Below are 20,416 nucleotides of genomic sequence, written 5' to 3' on the forward strand. Positions count from 1 at the left end.
TTTGAGCGGAAGAGAAACAAATTATGTTACTCCCCCGGCCCCCACACTTTTCCACACAGAAACTCAAGCTTGAATGCAATCTTGTAACTTTCACACCTCAGGCCTGGTGTATTCCAGAAGTAATGCTTTTACTCCCTGGGCTGCGGGGGAGGAAAGTGCACCTCCTAAGGATAGGTTATGGAATGGCACTGCCAACTTGGAGAAGGTGGCTTGACCCTGCAGTCAGAGGTGAGTGCAATTGACACAATACATTGGGGGAGAGATGAAAGAGGAAATTACTATAAAAGCAGCATTCACAATAAAAATCAAATCTATTAGCTGTAAAGGGAGAAGAGCGGTGTCCTAATGTGGCTGTAAAAATCAAAGGAATGACCCCTGTGTTCACACTACATTTCGGAAGGGGACTCGTATATTGCAGTTGCTTTGAAACAGCACGAGATTTTTCAGCTGCATGAGGAATGAAATATCCTACAAAGTAGGAACAGTTACTGAAAATGAAAAGAAAAAAAAAATCTAAAAGCTTTATATGCATAGATACAGTTTTTTTAATTTCATCATGCATCCTAATAGCCTATTTTTTCAACGAAGAGCTAGATGTGTAAGAGATACCAAGACAAATGCAAAATATATATGTACACAAGACAGAAAAAATACAAGAGAAGACTAAATAAAATAACAAAACTGCAACAACAGCTCAAAGAACAAAGGGCAACTATCTCTCTGAAGCAATGTGACTGTAGTACAAGGTGGATTGAGAAAAGGCACATACTGTCTCATACAGCTGTTTCTGATTTGATCTGTCTACATAGTTAGGATGACATCTATAGCCCTGCCATGTAAATATATGCTACATTCACCCCCATTTAATGGTAAAAACTTTGTATTGATGTTAGCTACAAGTAGACCTAATTTGCTTTCATGAGCTCAGTGTCGTGGACCAAAGAGGTAATGCTCTCTAATGTGCTTTAGAAATCACACGTCCGTAATATGTTGCACACTAATTGGTCCATGTAGATCTGGCTAGTGCAGCACTGGTTCAAATAGCACTATGTGAATGTTCATTAACATAGTGCTTTTTGACCCAGTACTGTGTTAATTCACACTAGGGGTCAAAGTGGACCAACTAATGCATAACACATTAGTGTGATTTAGAAATCACACCCACCTAGAGTGCATTATACTACCATGTAGACAAGCCCATAAATTCTCCATAATATACTTTGCAGAAAAACAGTTATGGTTGGAAGGGACCACATAGGTCATCAAGTACTGTAAGTATGGCAGGATTATTTCCTACAGTATTCATGGCAGTTTGTTACTTCAATAAAGGACAACACAGAAACATATATGTTTTGTTAATATTTAGGGGTCTCTTCTCCCCTCCTGATACAAATTTAAAAGCCCATAGCATTTGTAATAACATTAAACAGGAGTTATACACACAGGGATCAGCAACTCTGTAGAATGTCTTCTGAGATGATGGGCTTCAGTTTTGTCAAATATATTCTGTCTGAAGACCTTAAAATGGATGTTCTCAATTTAGAGTCGATTTTCAATGCGAATGCAGCATTGTCCTAAGACAACCAATGTTTAATTAGATTTCTAGGTCTGAAAACTAGTCATCAGAAAAAATAATCCCTACTGGGATTCTTATCTCTGTGTAAGGAAAGTATCCAGAATGAGGCAATTAGAATGTAGGGATTGTTTGACTGGAAAAACAGGCACTAACATCATTGTAAAAGGAAAAATAAAAACAAAACAGGGACACACAAAAATGTAAATACATTGCAGAAGATGAAGAAATACAATGCTATCCAACAGAGAATGTTTTACAAGCTGAGGGCTACATTTTGGACATTCAGAATGTTAACTAGCCAATATGCACATGTACAGAATTGGGGATGCAAATACAGGTATCACAAAGAACATTTTGAAAATTTGGCCCTAAATGCCCATTCCATTTACAAACAAAACCAGAGCACAAGGCAAGGACAAATGAAGTACTGAATTCCTGTATATTACCAGAAAAGGCAGTTTCTATAAATGAATAATTCACAGCAAAAAAATACCATAAGTACTCATTTTATATCCGTGACAAATAAAATACATATTGCATTACCTCTATAAAATACATGTAACATCCCCCCTGAATTCTGGAAGTCTATAAAAAAGCTAGACATACTGGCCTAATTAGTGCTATCAGTAGATAGGCTTAAAAAAACAGCCTCTCTGTTCTACAAATATTGCTGTAACTTTTGCATGAATATCCATTTATTCTATCTATCTGGCAAATGAAATCTGTGTGAACTTCGGCTAGTTTAAAATAAAAAACTTTCTAGTCTATACAACTATTGTATAACTTTAAATGAAGGGCAGTGAGATTAATCATCAACCAGAATATTTAAAAATAAGACCACACACTTAATCACTTCCGAGGTAGAGATTGTAACATAGTCAATTGGATAATACAAATAGCAGCCCTATATTCTGCCTGTTAGAGCAAATGAAGGGAAAATACGGTTGCAGGGAAGATTACAGTTCAAAATTAAAATTTAAAAAGTATGAAATTATTCAACATTATGTAGAAAAAGCCTCAAACGCGATAATTCCTGTCTTAATGCTCATTCATGGAATTAATTTGTATTTTATCCCATGATTTAGAACTGAGTCATCATTTGTCTAATTTACTATAATTTGTCTAATTTACTATATCAGGATCACTCCTTTTAATACCACCATGTACAAATACTAAAAAACTCTTATGCAAATAATCATGTTTAAATAATAAAAAGCTATTAATTCTCATAGGCTTTGAATTCAAAATATGATTGACTCTACATGAGTTGTGTCACTATGCATCTAATATATAAATAATCAGAGTTTCTTTCATAAGATAAGCCGTATCTCACTGATGAAAGGGGAACATCTAGGAAAGAATTTGCCCTCAAGTCTTTGAGCTAGGTGGTCATTGGCCTACTATGAGAAATTAAATAAATGTAACAAAAAGAACTGAAAGCTAAGTGATAATTTTATAAACATAACTTTTTTTTTTTTTTTTTTTTTTTTTACAAGTGTCATTTTCTATAATTTTATTATTCATACTGCAGCCTCAAAACAATGACAATGGAATTCAGGTAATAAAAGCCAGATTCACAATTGCAGCTTATTGTATGCAATCACTGTCTGCATTATAAAGAAACTTTGCTTTCAGTACCTTAGGGTCATACATTAAATTTCTTACAAGCAGTAACTTTTATCTAGGAAGTATAATACAATTTTTACAGTGTGTTTCCTGTGCATTATGTACTTGAAAAGCCATGGAAAGCCCAGTTTGATATAACCAGCCAATCTTGTTATGCTTTGACTTAAAGGTGACTACAATTACTTCACAACATAAACCAAGAATTTTACAAAACCTTTTTTTAAAGGGTTTGACTTGGATTGGATGGAGCCCAAAGACTGTATTTAAGAGTCTGGCATATCAGCCTTACTAAGTGCAATAGCCAATTCAAGGTCTTCCTGTTCTTGTCTTCGCAATCGAGCCAGCCTCTCCTGCTCTGCTTTCTCACTCTCTCGCTTTGCCCAGGCCAGCTGCTGCTCCTCATTTCCAAACTAAAAAATAAAAATGGAAACTTGGTTAATAAACAAAAGAAATATACAATAAGACAGCAGAATAAGTATGCAACATGCAGTAGATCTAAATCATTAAGAAATGTGCATCAAGTAACAAGACGTATAAGGCTATCACTTTTAGGTTGAAACCAGAAATAAACTCATTGGTTTCCCCACTCCATTCACTGATCTTTTTACTTAATACCTTCCTCCTCCCACCCAAGGCATAAACTTTTCATGTGGATGTTATCCTGCCTGAATCCAGGTCCCAAATGCATACAAGAAAATGACCAGAAGATCTGGGGATAGAGAGGAACTCCACATCAATGGGCAAAATTACTTGGAAGAGTTTGAGGGTGTAGCAGCCTACATCCATACTAAAGATGCAGAATGATGTTAGCCTCAAGCTCACAAAAATTGGAAGCTATTTACTGATATGCCACTACACTGTGAAGTGTTTTCTGTAAATGGTGATACATGTTAATAATGAACCTGGAGACTGCAGATTTGTGGGAAGTTTCACCATCCGATCAAAAGTAAAATTCTGCTTTTGCAATTGTCTATAAAATAAATGCAGAGTTTTTCAGGCAGTACAGTAGCAAACAATATAACAGAATCCAAATGAATTTTGCAACAAACACTAAAGAAATAAAATACATTTTAATATTCATCTTATATCTTTTTTTAATATTATCAAATAATTTCAGTACATGGAAGCAATGTGCAAAATTATTCCAATAATAATCATCCCTAATATTACACAGAGTTTCACATATTAAAGAAGTGGACATTAAAAACTGATTGCATTGGATTTTGTATAAAATGTGAGAAATATTATTTTCTTATCAAAATAACATTTTATTTTACTTTTAAATAAAATCAGTGATTAGTTTTTACTGTTTATTCTTTAAAGGCGCACTGTCCAGCAAACACGCACACAAGTGTTTGCCGCATTGTAAGTATTTGCAAAACTAGTCCTTAGTTTTGTATTATTTCCACTGTTTAAAAAATTGCTCTGATACTTATTTGAATGTTCAGAAAAATTTAATATTTTGATTTGTTAGAAGGGAAAAGCAGTGCATAGAATTCTAAATTTCACCTTTGGTTGAATCATATCTGTATAAACTGTGAATAGCACCTCCCTGGTCCATAAGACAAGACATATCTTTGAATGCAGCACAATACATAGTTGCACTGGCTTATTTTGCTACAGCATCCATTACAAACTTTGTCTTATCCATATAGGCCTCAATTCAGGAAAGCATATGCTTAACGTTAAATAATAAATATGCACTTATCTAGTTTATTATATGTCTCGTGTACATTTTCCCAAGAATCTACCTGTCCATTACACACTATATCCATGCTTCATATTATTTTTAAACAAACATATAAGATTCACATTATTAATTTGGACCTGCAAGAAATGTAATCTATGTTCAATTCTCTGATCTTTTTAGTTACACTGTATTTTATCTTTATGTTATCCTGGCTCTTGGCAGTTCTTCCTGCTATTACTGCTAAAAAACTAATGTCATGAAACCAAAGCTAGTAATACAAGCGCATTGCATCTTAGAAACTTGACTTTTGAAACCAAGAAACTCAATCCATTCCTACTATAATTTATTTCACTGAAGAGTTGATAAGTAAGGCTTAAAAGCTCACTAAATTGTAAATATATGATTTTCAAGACAATGAGTGAAACCCTGGCCACAATGAAGTCAAACTACGTGGGGCCAGAATTTCACCAAAGTTTCCTAACATTCAAAAGAAAATCCTAGGGATTGGAGTTAGGGTGAAATTATTGTTACTATAAAAGTTTTAAAGATATAATGAACTTCAGCTAATCACTTTTGGTCTCAGATACTTTTTCAAAATGTTGAAAAAATAAGTTTACCAGTGGTGTTCATTCCTTAGGATAAGATGCATATTTCTAAAGACTTTTCTAAAAACAAACATGTTTATTTCATACATATCTGAAATCATGGTGTGTGGTTAGAAAAGCTTACTAAAAGAGTGAAGTGGATTCAAGACAAAGCAAATCTGGATTTCTGACAAGTGTGGAACTCTTGATGCTTGATTGACATTTTTACCTTATCAAAGTGCTAGCATGATCAAACATATCATTTCAAAAGCATACTTTTGTATCTACATAAAGATCCCTATTTATTATGTAAGTATAATTTATAATCACCACCAGATTAAAAGAAGTTATTGTTTTTAGAATTTAAACAACATAAGAACAGCCATACTGGGTCAGACCAAAGGTCCATCTAGCCCAGTATCCTGTCTTCTGACAGTGGCCAATGCCAGGTGCCCCAGGGAGAATGAACAGAACAGGTAATCATCAAGTGATCCATTCCCTGTCGCTCACTCAAATTTTGATTGTACTTCTTAAATACTCAAGTCACATGGGTTCTGAAAGTTCAAGTCTGTCTAAATGAACCTTAAATGTTCAGTGGTGGAACGTATAACCTAACAATTCAATATCATCACTGTTTTATGTGCAGATTGCCCATAAAAATCCATTTTACTGAGCTAAAAATAAATCAGTATAACATTATTATTGCTGTCCAGTTCTCAACAAAAGCTAATGTTGAAAGAAAGTTCTCACATGAAGATTTAATATGCATTATCACAAGGTATCTGAAAACACCATTCAAATAATAAAGTATTGATATATTTTTCAAAATATTAGAACAAGTACATTAATGGCCTAGTATAAGTAGAGGGAAGACAAATCATCTGCAGGAAAAATATGTCTAATATGTGACAAAACTCCATATGCATTGAATAAAGAGCAATCTTTGAGCTTAGTTCTGAATGCTCTGTTCCTTGAAAATGAAAACAGGCTTTCTATCAATTGTTTGCAGTGGTGTTGTAGCCATGTTGGTTCCAAGATATGACACACATAAAGTAAGTGAGGGAATATCTTTTATCGGACAAACTTCTTTTGGTGACAGGGAAAGATTGTCCCTTTGACCAGCTTCTGTTGGTGGAAGGGACAAGTTTTCCCTTCCACCAAAAGAAGCCTCACCTGGCTTGTCTTTTTCTGTTGATTGTAAGATGATTGGAATTTTGCAAAATATCTGAAAAACGAACAAAATGTTTTGTCAGCTCCCAAGACTCACGTTTTATGACAATCCAAAAGTCAAGAATGCAATGGAATCACACTTATTAAATCCAATGGATAAGAACAACTCAGTAATTCAAACAACAACACTAGAATAACAATTAAAAAACTAAAGGAAATCCTCAGCTTCTCTTTGCTTGTAATCATGAAGAATTCCAGCTAATCAACATGGCAATTGCAGATCCTATAGCTCCACACTTCATGTCAGAAAACATACTGTAAATGGAATTGTTTGGAATTTTCATAATTGAGAAGAGGATCCTCCGACCAACAGATAAGCACAATCCTTTCCCTGGTTTATGAGATATCTGGGTTACTTATGACTTCACAAAGCAAGAGATGAAGCATTACTAAGTGTGTCAACGTGATCTTGTGTTGTACACAACCAGAAAGAAAATAATGTTGAATAGAACAGGGAAACAAATAAACCTCTCTCTTTTTAAAGGAGCACTTAGTGAAGAGATTTCTCAGGGCAATAGAGAGCATTTATAAATGCAAGCTTAAATTTGTTTCATCAGACTAAATTCTGTCCAGCTACAAGAGTTAACCTAAGCTATGACCAGCTAAATGATAAATGGTTTTTCAGATCTTATTTTTTCTACTTTCCAAACTTGATCCTATCTCTTACAACCCTGATGGCACAGGGGCATAAACACAAACTTAAATGGAACAAATGACACTGGTTAATCATTTGGTATAAATCACTGATGACTTACTCAAGCCTGCCAACTAAGAAATATTTGTACTCTGTCAATACAATAATCACTGTTGGGTAACAGTCATTCCATTTTTATGCTTAGACATTACATCCTTGTTCCCAAAAACAGAAACTAAGAACCATTAAAAAAAAAACTGCAGATAATGCAAGCTCTGTGTCTGACTTTTATTATGGCACCATTTTGTATACTGTCACAGAATTTAACTGTGTACCAACTTTCAACAGATTTTTGCTAATTATAGTAAAGTTTAATAATATTTTGAGCTTTGATATTTTCAAATAACTAAAGAATTGAGGGCAACTAAAAAAATATGCACAGAGGACCTCAGCTAAACATATATCAGGTAGGAGAATGATATGCATTTTACTGTGAATTGAAATACTGGGGAAAACTATTTAAAATTAATACCACTTGAGATAAAACTTTTTAAATAAAAACCAAACACCTACTTAACAGTGAAATACGCCCACCAGATTTAAAAGAATAGATTGAGTTGGTAATTTTATTGTGTGGCAATGCAACCCAGAACAAAAAACTTAAACACATGAAAGAAAAAAGAAGCTGGAGGCTTTGTGTGGAACATATTTTCTATTCACCACCGGTAGCATTTAGAACAGCCATTCTAATACTACATTTGAAATCATTGTAAATGTATCTGCCAACACTAGAAACAAAGCCAGGCTTTTTGAAAACCTGGTACTTACTCCTGGAAAGGCACTTGGCTTTGCTGTAAGACCTTCTGATCTTTTCTAATGGGGTGCAATATGGATGTTAATATACTGGTTCTACAAAACAGACCTTCGTTTGCTTTCTCTAACAAGGGCTTCTATACATAAGAATGGCCCTACTTGGTCAAACCAAACATCCATCTAGCCCAGTATCCTGTCTTCCGACAGTGGCCAGCACCAGCTGCCCCAGAGGGAATGAACAGAACAGGTAATCATCAAGTGATCCATCCCCCGTCACTCATTCCCAGTTTCTGGCAAACAGAGGCTAGGGACACCATTCCTGCCCATCCTGGCTAATAGCCATTGATAGACCTATCCTCCATGAATTTATCTAGTTCTTTTTTTAACTCTGTTATGGTCTTGGCCTTCACAACATCCTCTGGCAAGGAGTTTCACAGGTTGACTGAGCGCTGTGTGAAGAAATACTTCCTTTTATTTGTTTTAAACCTGCTGCCTATTAATTTCATTTGTTGACCCCTAGTTCTTGTGTTATGAGAAGTAGTAAACAACACTTCCTTATCTACTTTCTCTACACTAGTCATGATTTTATAGACCTCAATCATATCTCCCCTTAGCTGTCTCTTTTTCAAGCTGAAAAGTCTTATTAATCTCTCCTCATACGGAAGCCGTTCCATAGCCCTAATAATTTTTGTTGCCTTTTTCTGAACCTTTTCCAATTCCAATACACCTTTTTTGAGATGGGGCAAACACATCTGCACATAGTATTTGAGATGTAGGCGTACCATGGATTTATATAGAAGCAACATATTTTCTGTCCTATTATCTATCCCTTTCTTAATTATTCCCAGCATTCTGTTTGCTTTTTTGATTGCCGCTGCACACTGAGTGGATGTTTTCAGAGAACTATCCACGACTCCAAGATCTCCTTCTTGAGCGGTAACAGCTAATTTAGACCCCATCATTTTATATGTATTGTTGGGATTATGCTTTCTAATGTGCATTACTTTGCATTTATCATGAAATACATAATCAGTAATTGAAACAAAATTCAACAACTAATAATTTTCACTCTCTCTCTCTCTCGTATATGTCTCTTTATGATTCATATTCCAGTGCATATAGAGAAAACATTGTGACAGGATTGTCAGAACTTTTTCACAAACAGTTACAAATACTATATGGAACCCTTTGTTTTAAGGATTTACTTTTCAGGATATGGTGAAACTGCTATATAAATGTCTTTCAACAATTATTTCTGAACTAACCTCGTTATCTCCATACTGATTTATACCTGCCTCTGGAGATTTCCATTACTTGCATCTGAAGAAGTGAGGTTCTTACCCACGAAAGCTTATGCTCCCAATACTTCTGTTAGTCTTAAAGGTGCCACAGGACCCTCTGTTGCTAATTATTTCTGAGGAATTTTTACATCCTGGCTTCCAAAAATCAATTACAAAACAGCCTCCATGCAACAAAAACAGTACACAGATTCTGCTACAAATATCTTGAGAGTAAAGGCACACTGTACTAAAATAATTTAAAAGAAAACAAACCCTTTTAAAATTGAATATCAAACTCAAAACTCCTTTATTATTGAGAGAAAATGCCTTTTTATACAGAAATATTAATACAGAACTACAATGGGGACAGCATGAAGGTATTAAGACAGAAGCCAGTGGACAGTAGGTTTGCAATTAAAACAAAAAAACTAAGAGTTTGCGGCAAGCAGAGCAGAAAGTGGTTTGCTCAGAGACAATGAATTAACTTACAGAGCTGAAGTCTGCAAACCCCAAGGAAGAGTCTTTAGAAGTTTTACTTGAAGAGGAGGGAGCAAATGGATCTTTTCCACTAAACGGGTCCCCAAACCCCTTTTTAGTTTGAAACGGGTCACTGCTTTCAGCCCCAAATGGCTGGAATGGATCATGGGGCTTGGTAAAATCTGCAGACCCGAGCTGGTTTACAGGAGTACTTTTACCTGGAAAGTTCAGGAGAAGAAAAAACAAGGAGAAAAAGAGAGGTTACCTACCATGGAAAATGCAAATCCCTAAGTAGGAGATTGTCCTTCATGCACTTTTACTGTAATATCATCCTTTCTTCTTGGAATAATCTAAAATTTAACCTGATATCACAGCACCCATTATCCCTGCAAAAGGTCTCAACAGTTGTTTCTCTCTTCATAGATTTTCATAAATGTTATTTATAAACACTGGCAATAAATTAATCTAGATTTATGAAAATACTATTGACAAAATGTAAAAAGATAGAAGACCAATATATAAAGGCATTTGATCACAAATATTTGTCAATTATGACTTGTACTTAACTTCGCTTGATTAAAGGTAGAGACATTTTAGTTTGATTTTGGGTCTTTCGTTAAATAAGAATGAGTACTTAGGGCCAGATTTTAAAGGTATTTAGGGACCTAATGCCTAACAACTTTAAAAATCTGGCCTTTAATGCTTTACATTTCCAAACACTGAACAACTATGTTAAACAATCAGATTTTCATAAACAATTACTATTATCTGTATATATAATTTTTTTTTCTTTTTCTTTTCCAGAACTGGTTCATCCATCCACATTTGCAGTGTACAGTATATGCACAATGAGGAAAATAAGTTGGTGAGGAAACAAAGAATTGTTTAACTGTGTTTGACTGTGTAACCCTTTCCCTTGTTAAGCACTTATTTTTATAAGCATTGTCATTGACTTTAATGAAGTAAATGGGATTACTTGTGTAAGTGCTGTCAAGCCTGGATAAAGGTTCCATATTCTATCCTTGATATTAAATATGCATTAACATTTTTGCAAGGGCAATTTCCTGAGCTAAATAATAAACCAGATAAAAATAAAAACTCACATGGGCTCCTAAGCTATCACTCCTCACAGATGTACAAATAAACCTTAACTCAGCTCCCCTAGAAAACAATATCTGACTTGACACTCCTTGGTATAAAAGTCAAATCAATTACAAAGTGCATGGAGAAATGTAAAGAGAACTCCAGGAAGAGATTCCAAATGATAAAAAACAGTACAAATTAGGGCTCATCAATACAAAACTTAGTTCACAGCAAGCTGGGGTGTAAATATACCCAACACTAGCCTGATGTGCACTGTATTCATGTGGAATCTGCTGCTGTGCACTAAAAGTTCACAGTTTCTGTGCGCTCTGATCTACCTTGCTTTGAAACAGGAGTAGATTATGTTCTTGTCTACACAAGAAAAAAGCGCGCATTAATTCTTGGAGTAGTCCAGGATGGACCTTTTAGTGCATGGTAGGAGAGTCCACATGGATACTTAGGGCTTGCCTACACTCTGAAGTTAATCTGAATGAACGAAAGGTGTGAATTTAACATGAATGAGAGCGTCCACATAGGGGTTTAATGCAGAGTTTACATTAGAGGACTATATTAATATGAACTAGGAACCTTTTAGTTCACATCCACAGCATCCACACGGTGCAGCACTTTAGTCGGAACTGCAGGGCAGTGTAGACAAGCCCCAAGTGTTTGTATAGCCCTTTTTTAATGCCCTTGGTGCATATAAAACTATGAATTCCAGACCTTCTTTATTTTCTTAAAGCTCTTTTATCCAAGTACCACATAGATCAAATTTTCCTTAGTTTATGAAATCTGATGGGAACAGAGACATTTACTATCAGCTACTGCTAAGAAAGATTAAGGAGACTAGAATACCTGGTATTCTCAGATGGTTTGCCCATTCAAAGTAGTAACCAGGCCCACAAGATAAGGTCTATTTTGACTATTAAAATCATTTGTTTGGAATCATCCAGTCCTTTGAATTGTAACTTAATATGAGTTCTGTAATACGTTCACTCCAGGACACCCTTATATAAAAATAAGAATTGAGTTCAAGCTCCAAGTATTTTAGAGGATATAAAAACATGCTTTATGATACGTAGGTGAGGCTGAGAGAGAGTCTTATGCCCTCTCAGAATGGACAGTGACTCAGTAGGAGGTGCTGATGACTATTATTCAGTGCACACAACATTTGGAGAAAATTAATTCAGATAACAACAGAGGCTGTCTCAGCGAAAAAATGTAATTCCACAACAATATAGTACTGTATTGTATGGTTCAGATTAATCTTATTTTCTTTTTACTGTTGACTATGTAAAAAAATGTAAAAATAGATTGTCAAAGCTTTAAAATTAACACATTCCAATGTTTACTTATATCAAAATCAAATATTTTCTAACATGTCACAGTCACTTGCCCTCATTAGCTGTACAATAAGTTCAAACTTTTTAAAAGTGAGGTTTTTTTAGTTATGTGAAGGCAACAAAAAAGAGGATTACAACACTTTTATGCAACCTCCATGCAACAGCAGAGGTTGCAAAAAACATCCCTCCCGGACCCTAGACATATACTGGTTCCTTGAAACTTTCCAAACAAATTAGTATTAGAATAAGTATGAGAAATCTGATCCAAAAGGGAATTTATAAGATGCTAAAAAACATAGGTTAGGATGGAATAGGTTTTATACCCTTAACTACAGAGTTGCTACAGCAACAGTACCATTTTACAATGATTCTACATAAAGAGAACTCTTTTGGTATGCCATTTGAATTTCAGAAAGTTATAGCATTAGAAACTAGTTCCAGTAATTCATAGCCCATTGAAATTTTATTAATCTTTTGCATCTGCATTTCCTAGTAAATAGGGTGGAAAAATTAGCATCTTGACAAAAATACTTATTGACGACTCCTAAATATTCTGAAATTGTTTATAAAGGTATAGAAAGATATTGCTGTTTTAGGCATTTTGAGACAATCAAAATCCCTGTACTGACAAGTGATATCTAATACTTAGTGGCGGTCAAAGAAGCTCATCATCTGCACTTAAAAAACCTGGGTACAATCACTGTTCAGAGAGTCCAGACTGAGGCTGAAAAAGAACATGGATCTCCTGCCCTTCAATTCTTTATAAGTGCCAAGGTATGGCAGAAAAAAATGGATTTGTTTGCAATTTTGCTAGGTTCCTCCTCTGATTCTGCTCATCCAGTTGGACCTTGAGGAAGAGTGCTCATGGCAAGTTCTTTATATTCCCTATGTTGCACTTCTAGTTAATACAACAGATACTGGATGCTGTTTATAAATGTCAACTTCAGGTTTCAGCCTCATGTTGGATATACTGGTCAGCCAATATATTTTTAAAAACAAGGCTGATCGAATCAGCAGATTGTCATCAAGGTAGGGAAATTACACAAAATATACAAGAATTAACAGCAGTATTTGCTTTCCTTACTTCTAATATGGACCTTCTTTCATGACCTTTGCCAGTTTCAGATTGTCTTTGCAATCCCCTAACCCCCACCTCATTATATTCATAACACATCCCACTCTTGGCCACATCTGATGGGAGATCTCTCTCTCACATACACCCATGCAAGTCTATTCATTAAAAAATACAGAACTCTGCATTTGGAATATTACTGTTACGAGACAAAAATTGTCATTTGTTGAGTTCAACAGTCCAGGCTCTACAGACAAGAGGATCTAACATGCAAACACAATTTTATTTTTTAAAAGAATTAGTTTTGGCTACAAACAAAATTGGAATATTTAGGTTTTTGAGATTCAGGCTGTCCTTGAACAAGTCCCCTTAAAAGTGTTGGTTTTAGTTTGCTCTCTAACCCCAAATACTGGATACCATCAGCCAAATTATCCTCAGTTGCACTTGTGCATTTCCATTTAAGTCAGAGGGCTGCAAGGATACACATGAGAGGAGAATTTGATCCTATAGCTTCTAATACCAAACCTCACTGGGCAGATTTGTAAAGAGGGAGCTTGCTCCATTTTAAGTAGTCTTTTCTTAGCTGTTAGATTTTCTGTTGCTGAAGTCACTGTTTGGAATCAATAACTGGAATTGTGGTCCCAGGTCTTGCAACTTATTTGCTCACTAAAACTGTTGTTTCTAAACTGTCTGCTTTAATGTTTTGCATGAAGCCCCATGGTGGTTTCAGAGCACATGTGAAGAGCATTGGGGTTTCTTGTGCTTCATATTTAGCTCAGATCACAAAAGAATGAATCTGCTACAAAAGGAAGTGTCACTATGAATACTATGGAGTTACTGTTAACTCAGAAGTCTTCAATTTCACTTTATGTATGCTGTTTTCTTCAGTTTTTGTATTAAACAAACTGATCTCAAGGCAGTTTTAATTTGGTAATTTATTTTGAAGCAACACATGGCAAAGATGGAAAAGGCCTGCTTCTATCCTGCAACACCCTTTATAGGCAGTGCTCGCCTTGGATAAATCAATCCCAGTGACCACTTACAGGTGATCGATGTTCTCCAAAGAAGGCTCTTCTTGTGAAGGCCCTCCACCTGGCAAATATGCTCTGGTTCTGAAAGCTGGCAAATGTTTGCTTTATTGAATTAGGTCTTTCAATGTACTCGTTTCCTTCTTACCACTGCTCTCCAATTAATAATCTTATCATTGGCACTCAAATGCTTCCCTTTGTAATGCAGCATGTGCTAAATTCTGTATTGATTTATAGACAGTTGCACTAGGTACTTAAGTAAATGAACACACGGGGTGCACAGTATGTCTTTGGCCTTACACGTGTGCAATTACAAGAACCCAGGCTGGTACGAGAAGCATGGTGCAAATTTTTATACTAATACAAACAGACAAACCCCCCTCTCCCCCCAAATTCCCAATAAAATTAACAGAACAAACCAAACAATGTTAACAGAAATATTGGTAAACATATGTTGTTAATGATGATTTAGTAAAGAGGACAGTTTCAACTTTGATTCCTTTGAGATTAAATAAATGTGCAGTTTTACAATCAAATTCATATAAGAAAATGCCTTTTCAGGTTTGGAAGTAGGAAAATGCAAATAAACATTTGCAGTTCTTTTTTATTATGTTAGTATTTTAGCTAACAGTTTCAGGGAAAAAAGCTTTACAAAAAGCAAAACAGGTCCTGTTCTGAAACCACAGCAGTTTCAGCAGTTACCCAAGTGGTGCACCTAAACCACACAGAGGACTCACTTCAGCAAAAAGATGATAAACCATTTTGTTCACCACAGTAAATGCTGTTAACTTAGTAATGAACTCCACCCATACTAAGCGCTTATCTTAATTTCATACCCCAAGACCAGCTTTAAGGCAAGTGACATGGGTGGTTGTTTAGAGGCAACACTGGAGTTCAGGGTGAATATTTATTCTCAGTATCTTACTGAGGCAGCACTGGTGTAGTGTGCTATTATAGAATTTGGCTTATCAATGAAACAGTAGGATGGAGTAGCAACACATTTATGCAGAAGTGAAGACCTTGATCTTTTCTGTTAGATTTTGTTAGATTGTCCATTTAGGGTCTGAGCCTAACATTTCTCTCAGAAATACAAAAACAATAAAAAAGATATTTTACTGTATTACACGATAAAGAGTGTGTGACCATATAATTATAATAATGCATATACACACGCGCACACGGGGTAGAGAATTAAGATTACACATATCACATTAAATTTAGCAGAGCCTGATTTAAGCGCTTATATATGCAACTTTAAATGTACCCGAAGTAGCTTTTTGAGTGAAACTTTCTAGGGTGGAAAAAATAATAAAGAGTAGAAGGTTCACTATCCAGGATTTCAGATTTCTGCTAGTTTGTAGAAAAATTGGCAGTAATGAGTGTAAAATCCATAATTTGGACACTACTTGCGACAGTACCTGGATTCCTGTCTCATACAACTCAGATATGCAAGAGGAAGCCCCATTCATGCAAGCCTTGGGGACTATAGAGTTTGTAAAGTGCATCACAGCATGGCTCCTCCCTAGCACTTTACCAACTGCTCAGTAGTCCGTCCTAACTTGTTTCTAAGCAGCTAAATTATCCATCCAGTCCACAGACGTGGAATACATCTTTCCTTAGCTGGCCACTTTACAAGCTTATAGAAAAAGGAGTACAAATGGACTACACATTTTCAGTATGTGATCATAACTCAGTAAAACCAAAACTAATTTTTTCAGAACACTCAGACATTTCTCCTCAGCAAAGGCTATTTCCTTGACATATTTCAGACTCTCAACTATTTTGGCTGTAGAGCTGTTCATAAAATGAAAAAAGTATATATACACGTTTCCCTCCCTCTCCTTGTATTCAAAATTTTTGTAACCGCTTTTACTTAAACTTAACAAAACAAAACAGGCACCCCTTTGAAAGACATTAGACTTGAAAAAAATTATCTGGAAAAGTGAAAATTTCCAAAAGTTATGAACCTTTGAAAAGAGGAGGTTAGAACAGAAATCATTATGCAACCTTGACTGCAAGTTGTTACTGCTGTATCATTTTGTTATGATAGGGAAAAATGAACAGGTAAATTATCTTCTGAACAACTTGCTTCATCAATTAGTACTGAACTATCATCTTCAGTGTAAGAGATCACCATAAACAACAGAATCAAAACGTGAATGGAATTTCTAGTTTGTGGCTGGGCCAGCTGCTCCACACATGAGTCACTTATCCTACACAACAAGGGATGCCTGTATTGTAACCTAACTGTCAGGTCTTCTGGAAGTCATGAAAAAAATATGCCTTCCTGTCAGTCACCAACTCTAAAGCTGAGGTTCCTGCTCACAGCCACAAAGGAGGAGGAATTGAGATGACTGGGCACCACCTTTTTATAATCATAGGCACCAACTTACAGAGCCATGAGCAGGCATCCATGCTATTCCAAACATGCATCCAGAAGGTTCCAAAGCTCTGCAAAACCAGAGGTACTTAGCTATGAGTGGGAATAAGGTCAATACTTTTTTTGGTTGAGGACCTAATTAAATAAAGCTATTTTATATTCTTCCTGCCTCCCAAAGGAAGCCATCCATCCATGTGGTTTGAATAAACACAAGTAAATAAAGTACTGCTGCAAGTAAAGAGGAACATAAAATTTTAGTATTTGCTTTTGTCTTGTTAATTTGCTCAGTGTAAATTCTTTATTTCAACTATACTACATAATTAATAATTAATTGTTTCACATCGAAAACAAGTATTGTCTTCTTAAAAGTAATCTGAAGAAATACATAGGCCAAATCCTGTGCCGAGTGATATTGCATTGGATGCAAGTCAGCAAAGAATTTAGCCTAAATAATAAAAATCTGATAAGAGCTCAGATAAGCCTTTTGTATTAAGTGTTCAGGCAATTAAGATTTTTATTAAAAATATGGCTAATTTTTAAGTACATTAGGCTAATGTATCCACAGGACATATAGCATTCAACCTTGGTTTTCAATATTTTACCAAGAAAGTCAACAAAATTTTGTCCTAATTTCCATCCAATTGAGAGAGATAGGAGAGGAAAAAACACTACTAAAAGTGTTCTTGTGCAAGGCAAAAGGCAGTGCTGACCTAAGGTCCTTACCCCTTTTGTACACTGAGAGTACTAAATCCTGAACTATTTTTACAGGTTTAAAAGATTTAGAAGATGTTAAATAGTCAAACCATAAAATACCTTAGATTTAGAGAAGTGACATTTGAAAAATAGCTATATTTATCATTAACATAAAGGAGGAGGAAGCTGCAAATATAGAAGAGAGCAACCAATGTCAGAATGGTCTAGATAAACCTGATATGTATATACACCTCTATCCTGATATAACATGACCTGATAGAACACTAATTTGGATATAACGCGGTAAAGCAGCGCTCCAGGGGGGCGGGGCTGCGCACTCCAGCAGATCAAGGCAAGTTTGATATAATGCGGTTTCACCTATAATGCGGTAAGATTTTTTGGCTCCTGAGGACAGCGTTATATTGGGGTAGAGGTGTATATACATATACATATATAGCTCCTGTGTTCACATTTTCTCTCAAGAGAAATTCACACTTGGGATGTTAAAACTGGTATATCTGCCCCCTAAACAGCCCATAAGAGCCATGTAGCATATGAACTGAACAATAATGGAAACAGCTGATCCTAGGGACTGACTATCTTCCCACACCTCCAGCTCTTGGGAGCTCTTTTCTGTGGTTGACATAACCTGTTCCAACTAACTTACATGTGCAGAAGCTACGGCAAAGCCCCTGTCTTCAGTGTTAGGGAAGTATCTTTCCTGCAGATGATGGAATAATGTACACAACTGAATTTGGAGTTTGCAGAATAGTCTGATAAAAATGTGGTTTAAATTGTATTTAAAAGATTCTTGACACATTTTTTACACATTGCAAAGTTCAGATACCATCTGCATTCATCTGCCAGCTCAAGAGGTGAGGAAAAGGTCACATAGGACCTGATCCAGATGCTACTGAAATCAATGGGAGACTTTACTGCCTTTATTGGTAGTAGGATAGGGTCTTAATGCTTTGAAATTGAAAGAAATGTAAAAGAGTCTCAGAATCAAATATGTTTAATAAATCTGCTTTGGAAAGGTCAATTATTTATTTTATTGTCCTTGTAAGCTCTGGTCCTGAAAAGGGATGCGCTTATGTAGACCTTAATGCTGTCACTGAATCCTGTTGAAGCCAACAGAGCGCCAACAAGTTGATCCCTTTGAAGGATCAAGGTCATACCTAGTTGAAGCCAGCTCAGCGGGAGGTTCACAGTTTTTGTCTTCTCAGGATTTCTTGTGATATTTTGACAGCTCAGAAATAATACTAATTATAAGAACAACGTGGGAACGGAATTAAAGTCCTTCACTCAAAGGCAGAGGTGCTAACCACTAACCTTTGAGATACCAGTTTATAAATACAGTTTCCATAGTAGACAAGACTCACAGATACAGAATGAAAAAAAATCTAAAATCTTGGCTAATTTCTCTGGCTACGGTGCGAGTCTATAGTTTTAAATTTTACCAAGCATATATAAAAGTAAACAAAAATATATGGCATCAACTAGTCCACGCGAATGGGAAGTCCCACTTAATATTTATTTAAATATCTATATTTTTAAACAAATGATAGCCAAGCAACTTGTATTTAACACTGAGTTTAACACTTACTCCCTTGAATTCTAAAATATTATGTGATTATTTTCCAGCTATTTGTTACTTTGTTAGTGTTCCAATAAAACATGGAAGCGTGGCATACTAATGTCAAATACATTATCGCTGCAGATGTCAACAGTTAGTACATATAAAAAATAGATTAGTTATTGAGACACAAGACATTTAATTCAAATTCCAAATTTACAAAGGAGAGAAAACTAGAGAGATCAGAAATTATTTTAAAAAATTAATATTACAGGCATTAATTTATACTGCATGCTATATCAATAGCCATTTGTAAGTAGAAGGCACATTTATAAATAGATTACATTTTTATTTCAAAATGTTATGATTTTTATATTCTTTCAAGGTTAAAAAAGTCACAATCACTATAAGCAAGCAATAAAAATGTAGAAGAGGTTGAAGGTTACACACTGGTTAGTGGTGAAGGTTCTTCCACTAATATCACTGGTTAGAAGTACTGTTAAAACCACAATGTGGAATGCATGGTGCTGCATTTAAAGGAAGTGGGTAAGGGTGGGGTGAATGCAGCAGGTCCCACGATCAAAGCACTAGAGTATTGAATTTTACTTATAACCCAATCACTGACACCCACACAGGAACTTCCTGTACTTTAAAAAAAATCTGTTTCTCTCTTTTTTGCAATCAACAACTTTTACCTAGAAACTAGTTAGCGGTGAACTCTGACTGATTTCAATCTGCAGTTCATTGCAGAAAACATGTAATTGTTAATCTGTGAGAACCTGCAGACAGCACATTTTAACTGACAGGTTTCAGTGGATCAGCTTTTAATTTCCTCCTTTTTTAATTACAGGTAAGTTCTACAGGATCCAGTACTAGCATAAGAAATACACAATGCCTTAAAGTTTGTAGCACTCAGTGTTACTAATCAAAGAGCTACTTACAACAGGAGAATAAAAGATAAAATTAAGTATATTTGTGAATCTACAAATGATATCAAGATAGTAGAAGGATGTTCTAAAAGCATTTACAATACAGTTCAAATTGCTCACCTATGGCACCTTTCATCCAAAATATCAATGTAATTTACTGTTTATTAGTCAACAATGAACACAACCCTGATTTGCATTGAACAGGCAAAAAACTAACTCTGATAGCCCCTTAAACTAGGCTCAGCGACAGGTCCTCCTTTTATGTGTGTGGGATAAAAATAAGGCTAATAAAGGACAGTCTAAGAAACAACTTTAGGGAAACAATTTAAAGAGGTTCTTTTAAAAAGTGGGGAGGGATGAAATTATATGGATTTCGGGGACCTGCACTATAGGGCCCATGAC

General features: G+C 35.4%; 1 protein-coding gene across 4 annotated transcripts in view; it reads right to left on the reverse strand.

Moving 5' to 3' along the window:
- Nucleotides 1-527: 527 nt before the first annotated feature.
- EPS15L1 (epidermal growth factor receptor pathway substrate 15 like 1) overlaps nucleotides 528-20,416 on the reverse strand; it is a 78,571-nt gene continuing 58,682 nt past the window's right edge. For all 4 annotated transcript variants that reach the window (XM_034755089.1, XM_034755088.1, XM_034755091.1 and 1 more), the window contains 2 exons: nucleotides 9,923-10,128; nucleotides 528-3,612 (listed from right to left, as the gene is read on the reverse strand). In XM_034755089.1, the coding sequence (XP_034610980.1) occupies nucleotides 3,466-3,612; nucleotides 9,923-10,128 (353 nt within the window). In that variant the 3' untranslated portion in view covers nucleotides 528-3,465. The remainder of the gene's footprint in view (nucleotides 3,613-9,922; nucleotides 10,129-20,416) is intronic.

The sequence above is a fragment of the Trachemys scripta genome, chromosome 22, assembly GCF_013100865.1.
Source record: "Trachemys scripta elegans isolate TJP31775 chromosome 22, CAS_Tse_1.0, whole genome shotgun sequence".
NCBI lineage: Eukaryota > Metazoa > Chordata > Testudines > Emydidae > Trachemys > Trachemys scripta.